This window comes from Morone saxatilis, unplaced genomic scaffold, assembly GCF_004916995.1.
Source record: "Morone saxatilis isolate NCDOM2014 unplaced genomic scaffold, NCSU_SB_2.0 Contig23, whole genome shotgun sequence".
Lineage (NCBI taxonomy): Eukaryota > Metazoa > Chordata > Actinopteri > Moronidae > Morone > Morone saxatilis.
Genome location: NW_023339796.1, coordinates 14,820,104 through 14,839,979, shown reverse-complemented (window position 1 = coordinate 14,839,979; position 19,876 = coordinate 14,820,104). Strand labels below are relative to the sequence as shown.

General features: G+C 42.8%; 4 protein-coding genes across 5 annotated transcripts in view; 3 read left to right on the top strand and 1 right to left on the bottom strand.

Moving 5' to 3' along the window:
• sema4e (semaphorin 4e) overlaps window positions 1–5,880 on the top strand; it is a 6,812-nt gene extending 932 nt beyond the window's left edge. For both annotated transcript variants that reach the window (XM_035670727.1, XM_035670726.1), the window contains exons 2-15: window positions 520–856; window positions 1,008–1,153; window positions 1,777–1,839; window positions 1,922–2,020; window positions 2,162–2,261; window positions 2,364–2,474; window positions 2,564–2,715; window positions 2,902–3,080; window positions 3,204–3,360; window positions 3,526–3,748; window positions 3,881–3,996; window positions 4,141–4,298; window positions 4,382–4,434; window positions 4,606–5,880. In XM_035670727.1, the coding sequence (XP_035526620.1) occupies window positions 724–856; window positions 1,008–1,153; window positions 1,777–1,839; window positions 1,922–2,020; window positions 2,162–2,261; window positions 2,364–2,474; window positions 2,564–2,715; window positions 2,902–3,080; window positions 3,204–3,360; window positions 3,526–3,748; window positions 3,881–3,996; window positions 4,141–4,298; window positions 4,382–4,434; window positions 4,606–5,270 (2,355 nt within the window). In that variant the 5' untranslated portion in view covers window positions 520–723 and the 3' untranslated portion in view covers window positions 5,271–5,880. The remainder of the gene's footprint in view (window positions 1–519; window positions 857–1,007; window positions 1,154–1,776; window positions 1,840–1,921; window positions 2,021–2,161; window positions 2,262–2,363; window positions 2,475–2,563; window positions 2,716–2,901; window positions 3,081–3,203; window positions 3,361–3,525; window positions 3,749–3,880; window positions 3,997–4,140; window positions 4,299–4,381; window positions 4,435–4,605) is intronic.
• Window positions 5,881–5,903: 23 nt separating this feature from the next.
• Window positions 5,904–11,470, bottom strand: cactin. The gene is made up of 10 exons (XM_035670725.1): window positions 11,116–11,470; window positions 9,968–10,595; window positions 9,748–9,843; window positions 9,501–9,646; window positions 8,975–9,137; window positions 7,869–7,983; window positions 7,572–7,764; window positions 7,280–7,402; window positions 6,766–7,121; window positions 5,904–6,641 (listed from the first exon to the last, which is right to left on the bottom strand). The coding sequence occupies exons 1-10, from the start codon at window positions 11,418–11,420 to the stop codon at window positions 6,151–6,153; spliced, it is 2,616 nt and encodes an 871-aa protein (XP_035526618.1). The 5' UTR covers window positions 11,421–11,470; the 3' UTR covers window positions 5,904–6,150.
• Window positions 11,471–12,104: 634 nt separating this feature from the next.
• On the top strand, window positions 12,105–17,395 carry LOC118334591 (ubiquitin-conjugating enzyme E2 R1-like). Its single transcript, XM_035670558.1, has 6 exons — window positions 12,105–12,216; window positions 12,672–12,884; window positions 13,164–13,250; window positions 13,390–13,487; window positions 15,255–15,389; window positions 15,510–17,395. Exons 2-6 carry the CDS (start codon window positions 12,699–12,701, stop codon window positions 15,718–15,720), a joined length of 717 nt encoding a protein of 238 aa, XP_035526451.1. The 5' UTR covers window positions 12,105–12,216; window positions 12,672–12,698; the 3' UTR covers window positions 15,721–17,395.
• An 811-nt stretch (window positions 17,396–18,206) lies between these two features.
• Window positions 18,207–19,876, top strand: part of sirt6 (sirtuin 6) — an 8,854-nt gene continuing 7,184 nt past the window's right edge. The window contains exons 1-2 of the mRNA XM_035670784.1: window positions 18,207–18,365; window positions 19,280–19,407. Of these exons, the coding sequence (XP_035526677.1) occupies window positions 18,300–18,365; window positions 19,280–19,407 (194 nt within the window). The 5' untranslated portion in view covers window positions 18,207–18,299. The remainder of the gene's footprint in view (window positions 18,366–19,279; window positions 19,408–19,876) is intronic.

The following is a 19,876-nucleotide window of genomic DNA, read 5'->3' as shown; positions in this document are numbered from 1 at the left end:
TGCAGGATGTGGTGGCACTGCAGGACGAAGAAGAACATGTTGCTGTTGCATTACAAAAGCCACCCAAACCACCATGTTTTTTTAAACTTTGTTGCAAGAGCTCCTCTCTCATGAGCACCAGCCTTTGGCACTCTCTGTGAATCTCTCATTGTAGGCTTGTGTTTGGTGCTGCAGGAGAGCTGAGGTTGACATCCCTGCACCCCGCTGAATGCCTTTCATGCTCCTGCATTAACATCACTATGGCACTGACAGAATTACTGCAGCGCTGACTTTAGCTCACTCTTAGCCCTTTCTGGCCTCTTCCTCTACTCTTCTGCTTTGTGTCTCTCACTTTGTTTTAAAACTGAAATGTGTCTCTTCACATCACACTTTAGTTTTTCTTTCTTTCTTTCTTTCTTTTTGGGGTGGGGGTGGGTGTTTTTTAATTCGCTGTACATATTTCCAGCGTTTTTTGCCCAGTCAGGTCTTCACATCTGGTGAATTGATTGTGATGTACCAATACAACCTTGTCTCTTTCAGCCCTCCTCGGCTTTGTTTCTTTGGTGTGTGCCATCCATCTCATCATGGACAGCCTGCTGAGCGGGGCCAGTAAAGGGGCCAGTGCCCTTCAGTCAGCACAGACCTCATCACCTCATAGATGCCACTCGCTGTCTTCGCCCCTGTATGACTGACGGTTTGGGAAACAATAAAGCTTAAATTCCTCTCAGCCTGAACAAAAGAGCCATGCATCCGCTGCTGTCCCTCGGTGTCTTTTGGCTGCTGTCCCTCGGTGTCTTTTGGCTGCTGCCCCTGGCCTTGACGCTGGAAGAAGACTCACCACTGGACTGTATCCCCCGTAGATCCGTGCCCTATCACAGTGAGTGTTGCTGTCTGTCTTGTGTAACCTTGACTAACAATGTGTCAGACCCATGTTGGCTCATATGGGTTTTAAGTTTGACATGACTCATTGTGAAACTTGTGTTAATCACTGTTGGTTTGTGAGTTAATCAGTTATATTCTGCCTCCAGGGGACAATGCTCACCTCTTTCATGAGGAGGGAGTGTCCAACTACTCCACCATGCTGCTGAGAGAAGATCTGGACCTGCTAGTGCTGGGTGCCAGGGAGGCAGTATATGCCCTTGACCTTAACGACATCTCCAAGAAACTTGCTTCAGTGAGAACACCTTTTGTTAACGATCCAGTTAAGGCCAAACCTGCCTTGGAGCGGCGCTGATTTATTGTTAGCGTTCGTCTACTTTTGAAATTTCTTATCAGAGATTTCTTGGCCCAGGGCTGAGAGAAAATAAATGAAGAGCAGATTTGTGTATCGTGCCAGGATTTCTGGCCTGCACTTGTAGCTCACTCACTGTTCGGGAGGGAGTGCTGCCTGAGAGACAAACAGCGTTGGAAAAAGTCACTATAGATAGATATAATAGATACTATAATAGTTTATACTGTCACTACAAATTACTCAACACGTACTAAAACCAAACCAGCTTTAAACAGTTTTACCCCCACTTCAGTTACATTTGCAAGGACATTTTACCTTTACTTTACTTCTGTCTTCTTACCAACTGATTTGTTTCCTTTATAAAAAGTATGTTTTTGTAATTGTTAATAGTGTGGCCATGTATCACACAATGTCCCAGGTCACTGTCAGTTGTTACACAAAGGCACGAAAAATACCAAAGTGTTCTGTTTATCCGTTTCTACAACAGAAAAACAAGTATTGTTTAAAAACAGAAACATTTAAAAACGATGTAACAAATAGTTTTTCACTTCTTTCACTTCACGCAGGTTAAATGGGAAGTGACACAAAAGCAAGAAGATGATTGTAAGAACAAAGGAAAAGATCCTGAGGTGGGTCACTTCAGCTCCTGCTATTTAAAACATATTACATATTGAGTTGATGGAGTCATTGCTTTTTAAAATGCAATTACAGACGGACTGCAAGAACTACATCAGGATCCTCCATAAGACGGAGGATAACAAGATGTACGTGTGCGGAACCAATGCTTTTGATCCCGAGTGTGACTACATGGTGAGACAAATTCAGAGCCACGGTTCTCCCTCATCTCAGTTCGTATTCCACACTGCATAAATTGATGCTGTATAGCTTGTTAAATGAAAATCATAGCATGTATAAGATATCTGTAAGATTTAATGATATTTGTCTGTGCAGTCTTATGTAGATGGAAAGCTGACTCTTGAGAAGAAAGGAGAAGATGGCAAAGGGAAGTGTCCATTTGATCCTTTCCAGAGATACGCCTCTATCATGTTTGGTGAGGAGTGTTTATAGAACAGATACGAACTTGAGGAGGATTGGTTAATGTAGCAAAGTGTTTTTATTTGTATCTCTGTGTCCGCTGTCATGTGTCCGCCAGAAAACCGTCTGTACTCAGCCACCTCAATGAACTTCCTGGGCTCTGAACCTGTCCTGATGCGCAGCTCTCCTGTCTCCATACGTACTGAGTTCAAGAGCTCCTGGCTTAATGGTAAGACGCTACATTTACTACATTTTTCTCACCTTTATGATTTGCTCACTAGCTCAAGTCAAAATTCCCATTTCTTCTTTCTATGCCAGAGCCCAACTTTGTCTCAATGGCTCAGATGCCAGAGGGCGAGCTGAGCAAGGATGGAGACGACGACAAGGTTTACCTGTTCTTCAGTGAGACAGCTGTGGAGTGCGACTGCTACAACAAACTGGTGGTCTCTCGTGTGGCCCGTGTCTGCAAGGTGAAAGAGTTCATCATGCATACACTTATTTGTTGCAGCTGCCTTTACCATAACGACAATAACATACACACAGCACTTCCTCAGTTGCGCTCCTTCTGCCCTTTCCGCTGTTTGATTGTGCATCCCATTTGTCTTTGTGCTTTCCCATTGTCAATGTAACATTATGGTCTCTTTCTGTTCTCTCAGGGAGATCTTGGAGGTCAGAGGACATTGCAGAAGAAGTGGACATCCTTCCTGAAGGCCAGAATGGACTGCCCAGTGCTGGAGTCTCAGCTGCCGTACATTATCCAGGACACTTACCGCTGGTGTGAGCCCCAGCAGCGCTGGAAGGACTGTTTGTTCTACGCCATCTTCACACCACAGTCGTACGTTTTGAATTAACAAACGTGTTTGTGTTAGAAGGAGGAAGGTTTGTTTCTCTTTAGTGGTCTTTGGCACACCACTTGGCTCACATTTTCTGTGTGTGTGTGTGTGTGTGTGTGTTTCAGGGACACATCAGACCTGTCTGCAGTGTGTGTGTACCGTGTGTCTGAAATCAGCAGAGTGTTTGCGGAGGGGAAGTACAAGACCCCAGTCCCCGTAGAAACCTCTTTTGTTAAGTGGGTGATGTATAGCGGAGATGTCCCCGTCCCTCGGCCCGGAGCTGTGAGTCTGCCCACTATTCAACGTGTGTGTGCGTGTGTTAGAAACAAAGACAAAACTCAAAGGCAACTCCTTTTTTAACGAGTGGCCCAGCAGGAAGCTGATTCCTTTTGTCCCCTGACTCCGTTGTTCTCTCTTTTCTCTTTCCTTCCCCTCTTCCCTCGCCAGTGCATAGACAATGAGGCTCGTAAAGCGGGCATAACTCAGACTCTGGACCTCCCAGACCGGACCCTTCAATTTATCAAAGATAGGCCCCTCATGGACCAAGCCATCCAGCCAATAGGAGAGAGGCCTCTACTGGTGCGAAGGGGAGCTACATTCACACGCATCATAGTCAACCAAGTGCAGGCTGCAGATGGCGAGAAGTACCATGTGATGTTCATTGGCACAGGTGCGGTCCATGCGGCACACTGCCACTTCTGTATACTTTTCTGCTTTTGCAAACTTGAAACCAGCAGTGGGGGAAAGTAGGCCATGTATTCGCATGTAAATATAGTATGTTTCTATATTTTTCTATGAATAGAGGAGGGCACAGTGCTGAAAGCGGTGAACTACGATGGAGAGATGTTCATCATCGAAGAAATCCAACTCTTCCGTTTCCCAGAGCCAATCAAGATTATGAAATTCTCTAATGTTACGGTAAATTAAAGCTCTATCACAGCCTAATTAAGGGCTTATTACTTTTAAATAACTACTAACGTGTATTTTCCATGTATATTACGGTAAAGCACATACATCCCATGTCCTTACTGTGTTTGTAAGTGATGGATCCATTGTGTACAGGGTCAGATCTATGCAGGATCTGACTCTGGAGCAGCACAGATGCCACTGGCCACCTGTGGAAGGTCCTCATCCTGTATGGACTGTGTGCTAACCAGAGACCCATACTGTGGCTGGGACAAAGTTGTTGGGAAATGTATTCTCCTTTCAAGTTCACAAAGGTAGGCACTTGTCCTGACATGTAGAGCAAGTAGTGTTGATATCTATTCTCTTCAAACTTCAATTATTGTATCTTCTGCTTCAGTGAACTAATCCAAAGTGTCAAGAAAGGAGATGCCTCTCTCTGCCCAGATGCTGGTGAGTTACTGCACACTATTACCTGATATAATATGATATATGATACATATTTATTTTTTGTGATTGAGAATGAAACCAATTTTCTACTTCTTCAAAGAACCATAGTTGAGGTTGATTGTGGGTTTTTCAAAATCAAAACGCATCTGTGAGGGACCTCTGTTTTGTTTTCAGATCCTGTTAAGCCTCTGAATCGGTCCATCTGGCCTGGGGGAAACTTGAAGCTGTATTGCCCTTCACCTTCCAACCTGGCAAAAATCATCTGGGAACGGGACGGCAGCCCTCTGATCTCTGAACCTCGCGTTCAGCATCTCGGAGACGGACTGCTTATCCTCAACGCCTCAAACACCGACATCGGTCGGTACCGCTGTCTGTCTGTGGAGAGCTCCAAAGCTGCCGAGTACAAGACCATTGTGGCCATTTACCAGGTTAGCGTAGGTCCAGCAGGCTCTGGCGATAGGAATCTGCTTTTTCCCCAGGCTCAGAGGGATGGCCCCTCTGTGACTGGACTGCAGGCTGTCGTTGGGCTCCTCGTAGTTGGTCTTCTTGTCCTTTTGGCCTGGAATTTTTACAAAGGCCACATACCGCTTCCTTGGAACTGCAGAAAGAACCAAGAACAACCCCAGGACCAGGGGGGTCTGAACTCCAGCGTGACCTACCAAGAGGCACCAAGGCCTGCCCTGGCAGAGGACAAGCCCCTGGTGTCAGGAACAGACAACGGCACCAGCAATAACAACCACACCGGAGGAGAGGCAGCATTCAGTGCTGCAGAGGACAATGATGCCCCAAAAGTTAATCTTCCATCTCTGCAGTTTATTGATGATGAGTCCGAAATTTGAGAATGAATTCAGAGCTGTTCCGTTCAACATATGGGACGTTTACAATGAGTTTAAATACTTTCCATATGGTTGAAACTTTGAATTCAGAGACTATAAACAGTCGAGCACAGTTGGACACACCAAAATAATGAGACACTTGAATTTCTGCTTTACTGTTTTTGTTTTACTATAATTGTTTGTGCATTTGAAAGTATATTTTAGTTTCCTACTAATTGATGATTTAGATTGAAATATCTTATCTATACAGACTGGTATGATTTTCACAAGGAATGTACAATAACTAAAATTGAGCCATTTCAATTCTAACCACTAGCTGCAAACATTTAGTTTTATTATAATAAACCGTTTCTACCTGGTCCTTGTTTTGCTCCAGTGTATCCAAATCGAGCCAGCAGGGTTTACTACTTTTCAGCATGACTGGACTTGCCAAGAATGTGAAGAACAGATGTGGAGGGACCTGTACTTATCAATCCTCTTTGTGCTTTTGTGTATGACAGTTGGGTTTTTGAAGATAGTCTGTCTGTAGACCGAACTTTCAAATGTTCAATGTTTTAACTCTGTAACTCTGAAATTGTTTTAAATTGCTGTTCACGGGAAACAAAAAACCATAAACCAGCAGCAGATTGCAAACAGTAAAAAGTGGAAAAAAAAACCTTTAATGTGTCAATTTCAGACATTACAATTTACTTTTCCAGACAACAATACAGAGGGATTTCAAGCTTTACTAACTGCTTTTTGGTGTAAAAGCAGCTGCAAACAATACAACAAAGCACATTAACCCCACTGCCTATAATAATATACAGTGTGTGCTTAAAACCCAGTGGGGGATTTTGAGCTACTCAAGTGTATGGGCTCTTGGTCCATCTCGGTGTGTGGCCCTCTATCTCCTGTAGCGGTACCGCTTGAAGTGGAACCACAGCTGGAAGATCCCGTTGGCGAACTGACAGCGGAAGCCGTGTCGGTGAGAGTACTCCCACTCCCTGTTCACTATCTTAAAGGCAATGTCCTCGTATGGAGGGCCTGCATGGAACCTTAAAATCCCAAAGTCCTTGTTGTCTGGACTGGGCTCGAGGAAGTACTGTGGGGTGGAGCGCTTGTCAATCAGGTCCGGGTAGAAGATGTTGAACTTGTAACCCTGGACGATCTTGGGCGGAGGGTTGTCGAAGTCATAATGGGTTTGATTGTATTTGTTCCACTCGAAGCCTGTGTGGACCCTGTTGAAGAAGCGGGGTTTCCTCGGACGGTATTTGTCCGCCCACAGGTACATCTTCCCTGTGACGGGAAACTCCACGCTGAACTGGGCCTCGTCGTTGCCCATGCCCTCTCTGGCACGACGTACGAAGGCGTCCTCGGCGCTTTCGCTGGCGTCACCTGATACAGAAGTCAAAGAAGCAACAGTGAGCGTCTTGGGGAGAAATATGCGTCACGTATTTACAAATCCACACACCAAAGATTGGCTTGATCAACATTTGGAGAGCTGAGGATGAACTCGTACCTGTGACTTGTAGCTGCCTGCGTGCTAGCTGCAGCCTGTGGATGTCCTCTTCCGGTGTGGTCGTGTGCGAGTCCAGCGGCAGCTCGGACGACGTGAGCAGCGTGGGACTGTAGCGACCAGAGTCGTACTCCGCCTGGCTCTGCTGGATCAAATCCTCCTCCGTCAACACGGCCTCCACCACTTCGCCCTTCTCCTCTTCGTCCTTCTTGTCGCCATCTTGATTTCCTGCGGTGGATGTTGACGGACCCGCCTCCTCTCCGTCCTCTTGTGTTTCTCTGTTTCTGTATTTTGTGGAGGACGAAGACTGGCCAGACTCTTCGGTTGTTTTCGCCCTGGTTTGCTCTTCTGTTCTCTCCCTGATGTTACAAAAACATTTGGGTTTTTTATACATTGTTTGAGGTTATAATACACATCCTGAAAATAAACAGAGGTGAACTGAATGTCACGTAAACTGACTGAACACCAGGTGTGTTTTAAGGATGTGTGTCGTGTGTGTGGCTTAAAAGTAACTTACTCATCATCATCACTCCTCATTTCCTCTTTGATGATGGGGAACAATGGTTCACTCTCCACTCCTTGTTCCTGTTTCAGCTTGAACAGCTTCTGACGCAGCACATCTTGGTGTCGCTCTCTCAACCTGGGACACACAACAGTAGTTTTAGACACCCATTTCCACCGTCTATCCAGGTTAATTATTAACCATCCAGCTAACCTCTACTGAAGCTGATTTGGTTGGGTACATGCTGAGATTGCATTCAAAAATCAGGCTGATAAATTATTGAAGCATAGTAACTCCAGATTCGTACCTTGCTCTGGCCATGTAGACTCTGACTTGCTGCAGGAGACTCTCCCAGTAACCGATATCAAGATTGGACCCTCCGGCCCGAATCTTCGTCTCGATGTTCAGGTGCAGTGCCTGCAACTGGCTGTACGTCTTTCCTTTGAACACCGTCTGTACATCAGTGCTCACGGCTGTGTTGATGCCCTCACGACGGTCGCCTGGGAATTTACAAGATTGCGTTGAACATAAAGCGGAGAAATTAGGTTGAACGCAGCTTCCTGTTGCTCATACAGTTAGTGTTTGACAGGGAATAATCATGTACCTGGTCCTTTCCCAGAGGCCTCCAGTTTTCGTAGTTTGCTGATCTCGTCCTCGGTGATTGTCGTCATGTCTCTCCAGAAATCCACGTTTTTCCCTTGTTCCAACTCCATGTACACCTACCGGGACGACAACACTCATACAGTAACCGTATACACATGGAGTTCATTTGAAGGACAGAAGGTGAGAAATAATCATCATGTTAAGAGTCAATCTGACAAACATTTCTAATTAGTTCACACTTTGGGCTTAGTGATCATTCAAGATTAATGTTGGGTTAGCGTATGACCATAATGTAACACGTTTTATGGTCCTTATTGATTTTATTTCTAAATGGATACGTTAAATCAAACAATTATTTTAATTACTCCAGAACCAATACTTTTTGAAGATTTTGAATTTGCTGCCCCCCAGTGGCGATTGAAAGAAGAACACATAAAAAAAGATGAACCTGTTAAAAGGAAACAGACTATACTACTCCGAATGTCAGTGTGAATGTCCAATTTTTTTTATAAAATAACCACTTAAAAATATTTTGAAAGACGCTATAATCACACAACTTCTCTACATACAGTGACTTGAACTTGCACAACTCATCATCTCACAATGAGGTGATTACCAAACTCAGACAGCGGGTGGTTAAATTGCAAAAAAAAAAGTGATGCCATAAAATCACGAACTTGAGTTTGTTCATTTCAACAAAAACATTTTAAACGTGAGTTTTATGTAAGTTCCTATTTACTGGATATTTTAAGCATTCACCCCAATACTTTAATTCAGGCTATCTGCTGATAACATGAACCGATCCGATACCAGTGCTCTCTATTAGCAGATATATCTTCCGTATGCGTCGTCAGAATCGATTTAATGGTAACATGAGGCCTGGGATTATTGGTGCTTAACTGTATTGGTCCAGATTCAAAACAGGCATACTGGATGGATGCATTGATTATAAACACACATTTATTAAGAGTTAAATGAGGCTGCAATGTTTAAGTTCCTCTTACTTCTTATTACATTACTACATCTCCACTATAAAATGAATCCTGTACGGTTAGAGCTATTCTAAGATGGTCAAACAACGTTCACACTTAAAACATAACCACGCACCTTAATGTCCTCCAGCAGGTCATCCATGTCGGTGACCGTCAGTCCGTTGAGAAAGGTGTAAGGCTCGTGCATCTCCACAGCAAGATCGTCATCCTCTGCGCTGATGTACTTCGCCAACAGATCGATGGGCTTGGCACGGCCATCACGTATTCTAATCTTAGACCTGAAAACAGCACGCACAATATTGTGAGAAAGCGTCTGGAAATTAAAAGGACCAGTTGGATTTAGTGGCAGCTGGCGGTGAAGTTGCAGAGCCAGTGTTTGTCCATTCTGGGCTACTGTAGGACCATGGCAGTTCAACATAGCGACCTCTGTAGATAAAAACTCATTCTAAGGTAACAAAAACACAACAATTCTTATTTTCATTCTACTAAAAACATCAATTTCTGCCAGCAGATTCTTCCACACTGGACCTTTAACTGGAACTGTGATGAAATAAAATCACACAGCAACAGGAATCCTCTGTGACATGAAAAAGGGGAAGCTGCTAATTAGATTTAATCAGTTATTGTTGATGCACACCCACCTTAGTTTGGCCTGATGCAGGTGGAAGTTGTCTTCCTGTTCAGCCCAGGTCTTGAAATGCTCGGCCTCCTTCTCTCTCTGCAGCATCTCCAGCTCCGTCTCTCTCATGGCCTTTTCTCGTTCCCTCTCCAGTCGCAGCTGTTTTACCTTAATGCACAACGTGTAAATGAAGAGGCTGTTACTCACTCAACTCTGGTGACGTTATACTGCCACAGATAAAAAATAAAAAACGACCCCACGGCTCATACCTTCTGCAGCTCTCTGCGGTTTTCCTCCTGGATACACTTGTTCCGATCTTTAAGATCTTTTTCTCCGAGATGGCCGATGCCTTTTTTATCCAACGCCTGAAAGAAAATACACACAAAAAAAACAACAAGATGAGCGACGATATTCAGAGTCAGGTTGTGACAGGAAATACAGTTTATAATAAAAAATGTATCAAATGTTTAAAACTGCTCCTTTATTCACCTTCTGCCACTTGAAGGTGCCCAACAGGTTGTTGTCACCGAAGGGATTGTCTGCGTTGGTGTAACCCATGTACTCCTCACTCCAGCCCATCTTCTCTCTTCTCTTCTTCTCCTTTGCTTCCTTCTTCGCCAGCCTCCTGGCCCTCTTCTCTTCCGGCGTCTCCAGAGCTTTCAGCATGTCTTTCTGTTTTTTCTTTTCCTCCTTTTCTTTGACCTCACGTCTTCCGCGATCAGACCCTGAGCTGTCAGACGACTCGGGTGAACTGGAGCACTGCCTGCCTCGGTCTCTGGCGGCCCTCTCTCTGCTCCTCGCGCTCCTCCCTTCCTCCCGATCTTCACTCATCTTCTTTCGCTCTCTGCTTTTGTCTCGGTCTCCTTTTCTCTCCCGGTCTCTGCTGTTGCTCTTCCACCTCTCTCTGTCTCCGTCTCGGTCTCGCTCCATCCTCTGTCTGTCTCTGACCGGGCTCCCTCTGTCAGGACTTGTCCGTCTCCTCCTTTCTCTGTCGCTGCTTCCATCACGGGAGTCGGAGCTGTGCTGGGACCTTCCCCTTCTCCCATCTCCAGATGTTCCTCTCTTGTTCTCCTTTTCCTTCCTCCTCCTTCTCACTTTGGGATCATCTGAATCAGAGCTGAAGCAGAAAACATATTAATTTAGTACATTTTTGCTCCTGGATGGGTAAACATGTAAACTAAAGGAACACATTTCTTATTTACTCTCAGTCAGTAGGATTTAATGGAAGACATGGTTCAGCTTACAGTCCACATATCCTCTATACGACATGCAGATGCACGGGCACTGACGCTACTTAGATAGATAGATAGATAGATAGGATAGATAGACAGATAGATAAGAAGTAGATTTTATTGATCCCAAGCTGGGAAACTGCAGTGTAGCAGCAGCATTACACACAGTAACAACACAATAAGTAAAGAGAACAACCTAGACATATAAAAAAAGCAATATAAAATTCAATATATGTTTAAATAAGCAGTATAATTGTAGTGCATTGAACAGATAAAACATATAAGGTGTTTGGAGACTGTATTATTATTATTGTACTTATGGAGCAGTACACAAACACATGGAGCACTGCTGTTAGGACCGGTCGGATCCATAAACACCCGAACAAGCAGGCAGCAGACAGTTACCTCGATGACCGACCCCTCGACCTGCTGCTGGCTCGGTGAGCTCCTCGCCTCCGGTCGCTCTCCGAGCCGCTCCGGGAACCTGCACGGTCCCTGTGTTGAGGCCGTCTCCGTCCCGGGGAGCCGTCGCTGGACTCCCTGCTGCCCGACCGTCCCCGTCCACGGGCGGCTCTTTTCTTGTCCGCGGACCGACTGCGGCCTCTGTTGTCGTCCGGGGATCGAGACCGGCTCACTCTGGACCTGTTCCGCCGATCCCGGCTCCGACTTCTGGACTTGGAGCGGGAACGACGTCGTGATTTCGAACCCATCACGAACTTTCTGCCAATGCGGGGTCCGACGTGCACCCTGACGCGTAAATAAGACGTAGGAAAGAAGACGTTATGCGGTCCTCGCGTTGTAAAGTATGTGTATTGTATGTGTATTTGTATAATGTTTAATAAGCTAATAAACATTCATGTCGGCCTCTAGAAACACTTACAGATATCAAAACAATGCGCTACGTTGTCTGGTTTCAAAATGAATTACTCAGGCAGCATCAAGACATCTTCAAGGGACTTTCTACTAAATGGCGCGTATTGTAGACGTCACGAGTGTCTATATCGAGGAAATAAATAAAGTCATTTTTTAAAAAGTACAAATAAATCCCCTCCGTGTTTTTAATAGCACACAGAACCCCCTGAATCAAATTAACACGATATAAATGTGTTTTTATGTTCAAATAATCTGAGAGAGAAAATAGGTCAGGGATGTTTTTCAGAAACACAAACAACATTCGTGTTTTCGTGACGTCAGGCAACTGGAAAACGTAGTTTTCTGAATTCACTTTTAAATAAACAGTTCAGAGAATAATGGCCGCAGCTCAGCCCATTAACCTCGTTAACTTTTTCCGTCATATAACCACAATGTTGTGTACGTTATTGTGTGGCTTCGTGGTTGCTTTCGAGGTTAAAAGCGATGTTTATAGGTGAAAACAGGACTACAAATCCCAGAGCACACCGGGCGCCGCTGCCTGTGTTGAAGAGAGAGGGGGACTTCTTTGAGCAACATTCTTCTTTACCAGGGCTTCTTTCAGGGCGATATCAACTACGTTTCTGAGCATTATCGGTACAGTTTGTGTTTGAAAGCGCTTCAGCTCTAACGTTGTGTTTTAATCTGTCTCTCTCTCTGTTAGGGAGACAGAAACTGTTCCCGCCGCGGTAAACTCGGCTTCAGCCTCTCGGTAAGGTAGAGCTTGTTAGCTATCTCACTTTAGCCAGCAGCTAGCAGTAGATTACGGCTTATATCCGTGGCTGACCTGCCAGCTAGATCAACTAAAGCTCGAGTCGCTGGTCAGCCACAATGGTCTGCTCAGTTCACCACTTTCTGAGTGTTGACATCGGCAAATAATTCATCAGATTCTAGGGGGATAAATCATCGTAAACCTTTTGTTTGACTTGCGCGCAGCCCCGGCTGGTTCGGCCTGTTTCATTGTCTCCGAACATCGAAAACACACAAGTTGTTTTTCAGTGTCAGTAGGTCGTTTGGCTAGTTAGGCTAACTCTGTCAGCTGTCTCCTGCAGATAATCTTGAAAGCTACCTAGTCCGTTATGGCGCAACACGACCACTCTCATGTAGCCAGCTCACAGAAAGCACTCATGTTGGAAATGAAGAGCCTCCAGGAGCAGCCTGTCGAGGGATTCAAAATAACACTGGTGGATGAGGCTGACATGTACAACTGGGAAGTGGCCATTTTCGGACCCCCAAACACTCACTATGAAGGGGGATATTTTAAGGTAAGAATACTGTAGAATAACCAAATCGTCTTTGGCACATCTGGTTAAACAGTTGTGTGATGCAGAGTCACTCTAAAGCTATTATATATTTTGAGCACAATCTATTTTGGTGCGTAATCTACACTAGAAGTATCATTTACTGCACTACTTGCATGACCACACAATATTAAATGATTGATATTTCGGTCACTATAAATATGTCATACAGTATATTGTAGTGATTCTAGTGCACGGCCACATGTAAAGACCTGTTTTGTAAAGACCTGTTTTGTGTCCCAGGCTCGGATCAAGTTCCCCATAGACTACCCATACTCCCCACCTGCCTTCCGGTTCCTCACCAAGATGTGGCACCCCAACATCTACGAGGTGGAGTATAAAACACCCTGATTCTGTCTCATAATATTAAACACCTTTTTATTTCCACGTCGCTGTATTTGATCTTGTTTGGTCTTTTGGTGGTTATGATGCATCTCGTGGTTAAATAGTTGCTTTCCTTTGTTTTTAGAATGGAGATGTGTGCATTTCTATATTGCACCCTCCGGTGGACGACCCACAGAGCGGAGAGCTGCCTTCAGAGAGATGGAATCCCACCCAGAATGTCCGGTTAGCAGTCTCCCTCATTATCTCCCCCCATATGTCTCTCCTTTCTGGGAACCTCCCTTCTTTGTATTCTCTCAGCCACTTCAATGAGTGACCTGGCTCATACGCTTATCACATGACATTTATCTTCAGTGGAGTACTGAAGATAAATGTCCATTCTCTTCTGAGAGTTCCCAGAAACTAGCATTGAGTATTCAGCAACACGTGTCTGTTTTTTGTTCAGTGTTGGCATTGGGCATCTGCCTCTTTATATGTTGGTTTGTTGTGCAATAATTACTACACAATGTGTAGGCTTTAAATGTGAACATCAGCCTCTAACAGATAAATGGTTAAATTCACCAGCCACTCAATAGTAAGTAATTATTTTGTGTCACTTTAAAATATTTTCACCATTTAACATGTGGCTGGTACTAAATTTCCCACCGTGGGCATCACCACTTGGTGTAAAAATTAAATATTTCAGCTGTTTGCTGTATTGTTTATTTGTGTCAGAGCACATTTTCTTGCACTGCAGCAGGGAATTTGCCCTCACTGCTAAAAATAAAAGCTGCACCTTAACTGATCCCTCTTAATACCGTACTTGGTCACAAACAGAATGAGATCAACCTTTATAAATACATTTTTGTAATTAAAAATGTATTTTAAAAGTATTCCTATATAGTGTGTCGACATTACGATAAATTTGCATTTTTAAAAGACCAAAATTAAACAAGTTTAAAAAAAATTTTATTTTTTATTTTTTATGAAGTAGCATACAAATACATGGGACTTGGCATCTATGTGAATTAATTGCATTTGTGATCATTTCTTATTTCTTTCAGCCTCCTTGTTAATAAAGTTGTGGGTTATTGATTTATTTTTTTTATTTTTTTGCTGCTGCCTTTTTGACTCGCCATAGCAACCAGCACAGGCGGAACTAATGACATTAACAATGGCTGCGCTCCATGTAGGTGTTCCAGTTCCAGAGCTCTGCTGTTCCGTGTTGATTCATGTTAACGGGGCTTTTCCTGCTATTACAAGTCAAAATGTCCACCGCAGATGCACTATCCACATTTACACTGTGCAACAGAACTGATGTTGATATTAGTAAATTCTACATTTAATACAATAATTATAACACAGTTGAAAATGTGTTACTTCTCTCTAGACAGCAATTTTCACCATCTAGAAGCACAACTATGGCTCCGGCACACTCAATGGCCACTTAACTTTATTACTTTAAATCTAATGCAATCCAATACAACAGCTGAGCCATAAATTAAATTAAATAATGATATAAATTCTTCCTTTTTATAAAGATAAGTAATGTTCAGTGTTATTGACACTGTCCGAGTGGTATTGATTAAACTGTTTATTTTTGAGTTTGTACTGTACTACTGTGGTGTTGACCCAGACTTCAAGAAGTGTTTCTAATGTTCACAAACAAGAGGGAGGATTTAATTAGACGTTCACACTGCAAGCATTAAAACTTAATTCTGATTGATATATTTATTTGTTTTGTTTGACTTCACATCGTTAATAATTTTGAGCTGTTGGTCAGCAAAACATTGGTTGCTGCCCTAATTTGCACAGCTTGACTGAACTGTAAAATACACTAAAGAGGCATGATGGAGAGAGATTCAATATTCCATATAAATGGAATAATAAATAAAAAATTAAAACAACAAATAAATAATTAATGTGTTTATATCCTTTTATTTAATTTCTGTATGGTATTTTCTTGTGCATTAGTTTTAACACTTGCCACTCACATTTTGTGTTTGCTTCCAGGACTATTTTGCTTAGTGTGATCTCGCTGCTGAATGAACCCAACACCTTCTCTCCTGCCAACGTGGATGCCTCCGTCATGTACCGCAAATGGAGGGACAGCAAGGGCAAGGACCGGGAATACGTGGAGATCATCAGGTAAACAGTCAAACTTGATCACGATTATTACTTTTGTTTCTTACGACAGTAAACCACATTTCAAGAGCCTCTTTTCCAAGTGTCAGCCCTGACTCATCATTCATATTCTATCTCCCTCAGGAAACAGGTATTGGCCACCAAGGCGGAAGCTGAGCGCGACGGCGTGAAGGTGCCCACCACGCTGGCCGAGTACTGCATCCGCACACGCGCCCCGGCCCCCGACGAGGGCTCCGACCTCTTCTATGACTATTACTACGATGACGACGACGTGGAGGACGGGGACGGCGACTGCTGCTACGATGAGGACGACTCAGGCAACGAGGAGTCGTGACGGGCTTTTCAACAGCATTCCCAATCTAGCTGACGTGCTCTACCCCCTTTTTCTGTCTGGGTTGCCAGATATTCTAGGTCAACAACCCGAGAAAGATTTGAAGCTTCCCACTTCTAAACCAATGAAAAGAGCAGTTTTTTTCCTGAGCCTCTGATTTCTCTGTCAGAGGTTTAAAGTCGATGCACCGTTGTGGAAGGGTCAGACCTGGTAAGATTTGCACCAGCACAAAATTCACCAGTTTCTTCAGTTTTCATCAACAGTTACATTATCACCTAAAACCTTACTTTGAGAGAATAACTTCAACTATTACTTAATCCTACTGAGTTGTTCAGTCCCCTGTACAGTATATGGTATCATGGGGTTAGTGCCACTGTTAACAATAGCAACATTTGCACTGGTGCAAACACTTCCAAACTTTGCTAAGTCTCTCTCTTGCATATCTTTATTTCCCTAATTGTAACTGGATGTTGCTCACCAGTAGTTGGTCTCAATGACTGACAGAAGATTGAGGACTTCAAGTAGCCGGGTTGTGTTGAGCAGTCTACTGCAAATACGACTCAGACATTTCCAAGTTTTAAAATCTGTCTCGCTCCGATAAGACGGGATGTCACAGGACGATGTCTTTCAAAGTTCTTGTGCATGCCAGAACATCTTCGAAGGTTTTTTTTTTTTGGTCTCTTTTACTGGTGGACTGTTTACCGACATCATGATCTGCTTTCAGCTCGCTGATGAGAGACTTGTGTCGATGGAGATCCCAGAGAACTTTGTATCTGGAGGACTGGCTGGCAAGCTGAGTCAGTGGGTGAAATCCTCGTGAACATTTTTGGCACCATGAAATTGATCTTTGCTGTGTTTCTTCTGGTTACTGTTGGATGTGTTTTCTCTGTCATTTTGAGTGTGGGGTTGTTGTTTGAAGTAGCTCAGATTTAAGAGTCGTGTAGGATGACCAAGTGTTTTCTAATTACTGATCAGATTTGTATCTCTCCTCAGGTTTTCTCTCTGAGAGGTCTGACGGAGCCAAAGATCTAAAGCAGTGTAAAAGAAAGCCGAAAACATTTTGACTGTTTGCTGTATTCTTGTCTTTATTTGCTCTCTTGTGAGCTTTGTTATTTTAGCCTCTTTCTTTGGTTAGACCGGCAATTTAGAATGATTAACGTGATGAGATTTTTAGGTTTGATTGGCAAAAAAAAAAAAAAAAAAAAAGCTTCTGTAGGGGAAAAAATGTCTGTCAAAAGGTGTTGTTGCAGTATCAGTCAGGTTTTTCAACGTATTTCAGCCCTGGAGGTGAAAGAGAACAAGGCCGCCATGTTTTATTTTCATTTCTATCCTTTGAGTCAGTGGAGAGTGGGATGGGTTTTGATATGATTTTCAGAGTGCATGGGTGTCCTCTTTGTGTATTTCTGCATCAGCAATATTGATTGTTTCATTTACTCAAATTGGCACTTCATACTGAATATCTCAGGATAATGAATTACAATACGACAAAACCGTTAAGACAAGCAACTATTTTCCTCTTTTAGGTGGTCTTCAGAGTTGCTTTACAGCTTTAACAGGAACCATAACTGATATGCACATGTAGCTGTATGGATGATGACCTTATTGTTCTATTCACCTGTCTTTATTTTTTATTTCTGGCTATTTAAAACTGAAAAATAAAGATTTATTGGGAAAAAAATGCTTGCAGTAATTGATGTGACATTTACCACTTAATTTACCTCTTTGGTATAGCGTGTTATTACAGGTTTCACTTAATATTTACTGTTACAGGTAGGAAATACATCTTAAAATAATTTAAAAACATAATCACCTTGGATTTTATTGTTCTTAAAACTGTCTATTTGTAGATCTTCTGATATAAATCTGTATTTGAGCTTTCTTTTATCCTGGTTGTTGTTAATAGTTTGTATTTTCCGTCTATATAATGTAGGAAACCACTGATGACAGGAAAGCATTACTCCATGAACACAGCGTGCTGCCTTCATGTCACACGGGAATATCGGGAATTAGCTTCACAGCTCAAAGCAGCAACCACCTGAGCATAAATACCTGCTTTTGGTCATGATCAAATTGTTTTGTAGACTTAGTTTGATTTGCCTAATATAAATGTCCACCTCAAGCACTGAAGCGTCGCAGTAACACAGTTCACCAAGAGTGTACAAAAGCTCAAAATGGTGCTGCTTTGTTTACTTTCAGAAGCTGTGTTACCTTGGTGGGCAGAGGCATCGCACCGGGTTTCCTGATACGCATTTAAATAAACTTGGAAGCTAATCCAACAAAATAACGTTAACGTGCGATATTTTATCATAAATTCAATAAAAGACGACACCCTAAAGTCTGCTGGGCGCCGTTACATTTATACTGTCAATGAGCTATAACGTTATCTATGTGTAAACAAGAGGTTTGTTTATCGAAACAAAGGGGTGGTGATAGCGTAAAGTACAATTTTCCCTGTGTCCGTGAATGCAGCATATGTCGTCACCCAGAGATGACGTCGGTTAAAACGCGCCTGTGAGATTTGTCTTTTTATCAAGAAAACAATAAAGACAGCGACACTAACAACAACAACAACAACAACAACCATGTCTGTGAATTATGCAGCCGGGCTCTCGCCGTACGCAGACAAAGGCGTTTGCGGACTCCCGGAGGTAAAATGTATTTATTGTGTATAAAACCATATAAAGATAGTGAGTGTCTGATCCACTGCTAGCAGGTTAGCCGAGGATAGCTGCTTCATGTTCGGTTTAATGATGTCTGGGTGGAGAAGAGAGTTGAAATAACTCAATTTACAAATAGTCCATGATAAGTAAAACAATGGAAACGTTAGGTAACGACAGGAAGTACTGAAGTAATGTTATTAGTCTTTGTTAAGACATTCACAGTTTTCTATTATCGTTATTTACTGTTGTTTTGTCCTGCTGCTGTAATATCTAATTACTCTCTCAATAGTAGGGTCATTTAAATGCAAGCAATTCTGTATTCATTCGACCCTATAGTGTACATATGTGTTTATTGTTGCCTGTAGCATGTGTCCCCAGTTATAGGGAGAAGAGAAGTACAAGCTAGGGGCTAAAAACAGTAACTCCAGCAATCAGAAAATGTGGATGAGTGAAGGGCCGGTGCAATATTTTACTCTGGAAAGTAGAATAGTATTAAGAAGGTACCAGAACATCGAAAGTGCACACTGATGGAGTAAATACACTATATACATAATGTCATCCTCTCTGTTAAAGCTCTGTTGTAGACTTTCTAATTCTCTCCCCAGAGCTGTTACATGTTTAACAAAAGCTCTGCTCAGTTAGTAATACACACGTGACATTAAAATAAACATAAACAGGAAATGACAGAATGTGTGAAGTGTCGAGGACCTTTAAAAGTTACCCAACTTTAAAGACACACCAGTTGCACAATTTTTTATTTATTTTTTTTGCTTCAGTTGTTGAACCTGTGTGAGTTGAACATCTCAACATGTCACTCGCTCCTGTGTAGATAAAATACTGAAAGCATCCCTTCTCAATCTTTGGTTCTTTAATTAAAACTGATGTTTTCCGTTCTGTGGCAGGTGTTTGATAATCCAGAGGAGATAAAGGTGAAGGTGGAAACCCTCGCTCAGTTGATTAAAGAATCTCAGTACTTGGTGGTTCACTCCGGAGCAGGAATCAGCACCTCAGCAGGCATCCCAGACTTCAGGTGAGGCACAAACAAACACATCTCTTTTCTTCCCGTCTACCGTTTACACAAACTCTGCTTCTCTCTCTCGACCTGTTGCATGATCACGAAAACATGATGAGAAAAGAAAGGATGTTTGGGACACTGTGCTCGTTACAGTGCTCAACTCAGCTTTTTAACGTGCATTTACCTTCCATATTTTTACTGTGAAAGACGGACAGTGCGGATGTATGTACAGCATGTTCACCTCTGTAAAATCACCTTTAGGATGATTGTGATTGATTAAGTAGTAGTATTATTACACTGTGTTCCAAATTATTATGCATATACTGTTTTTGTTCTTTTTCCCCTCTCAATAGTCGATATAATTGGCAGTCTATAGGATTTTTTTTATTCCTCAACAATTATATCGTAATCTGGATTTTATTAAACACAATTACCAATGATGACAATGGCATTTTTTGCAAAATAACTCAAAATGCAGTGTTCC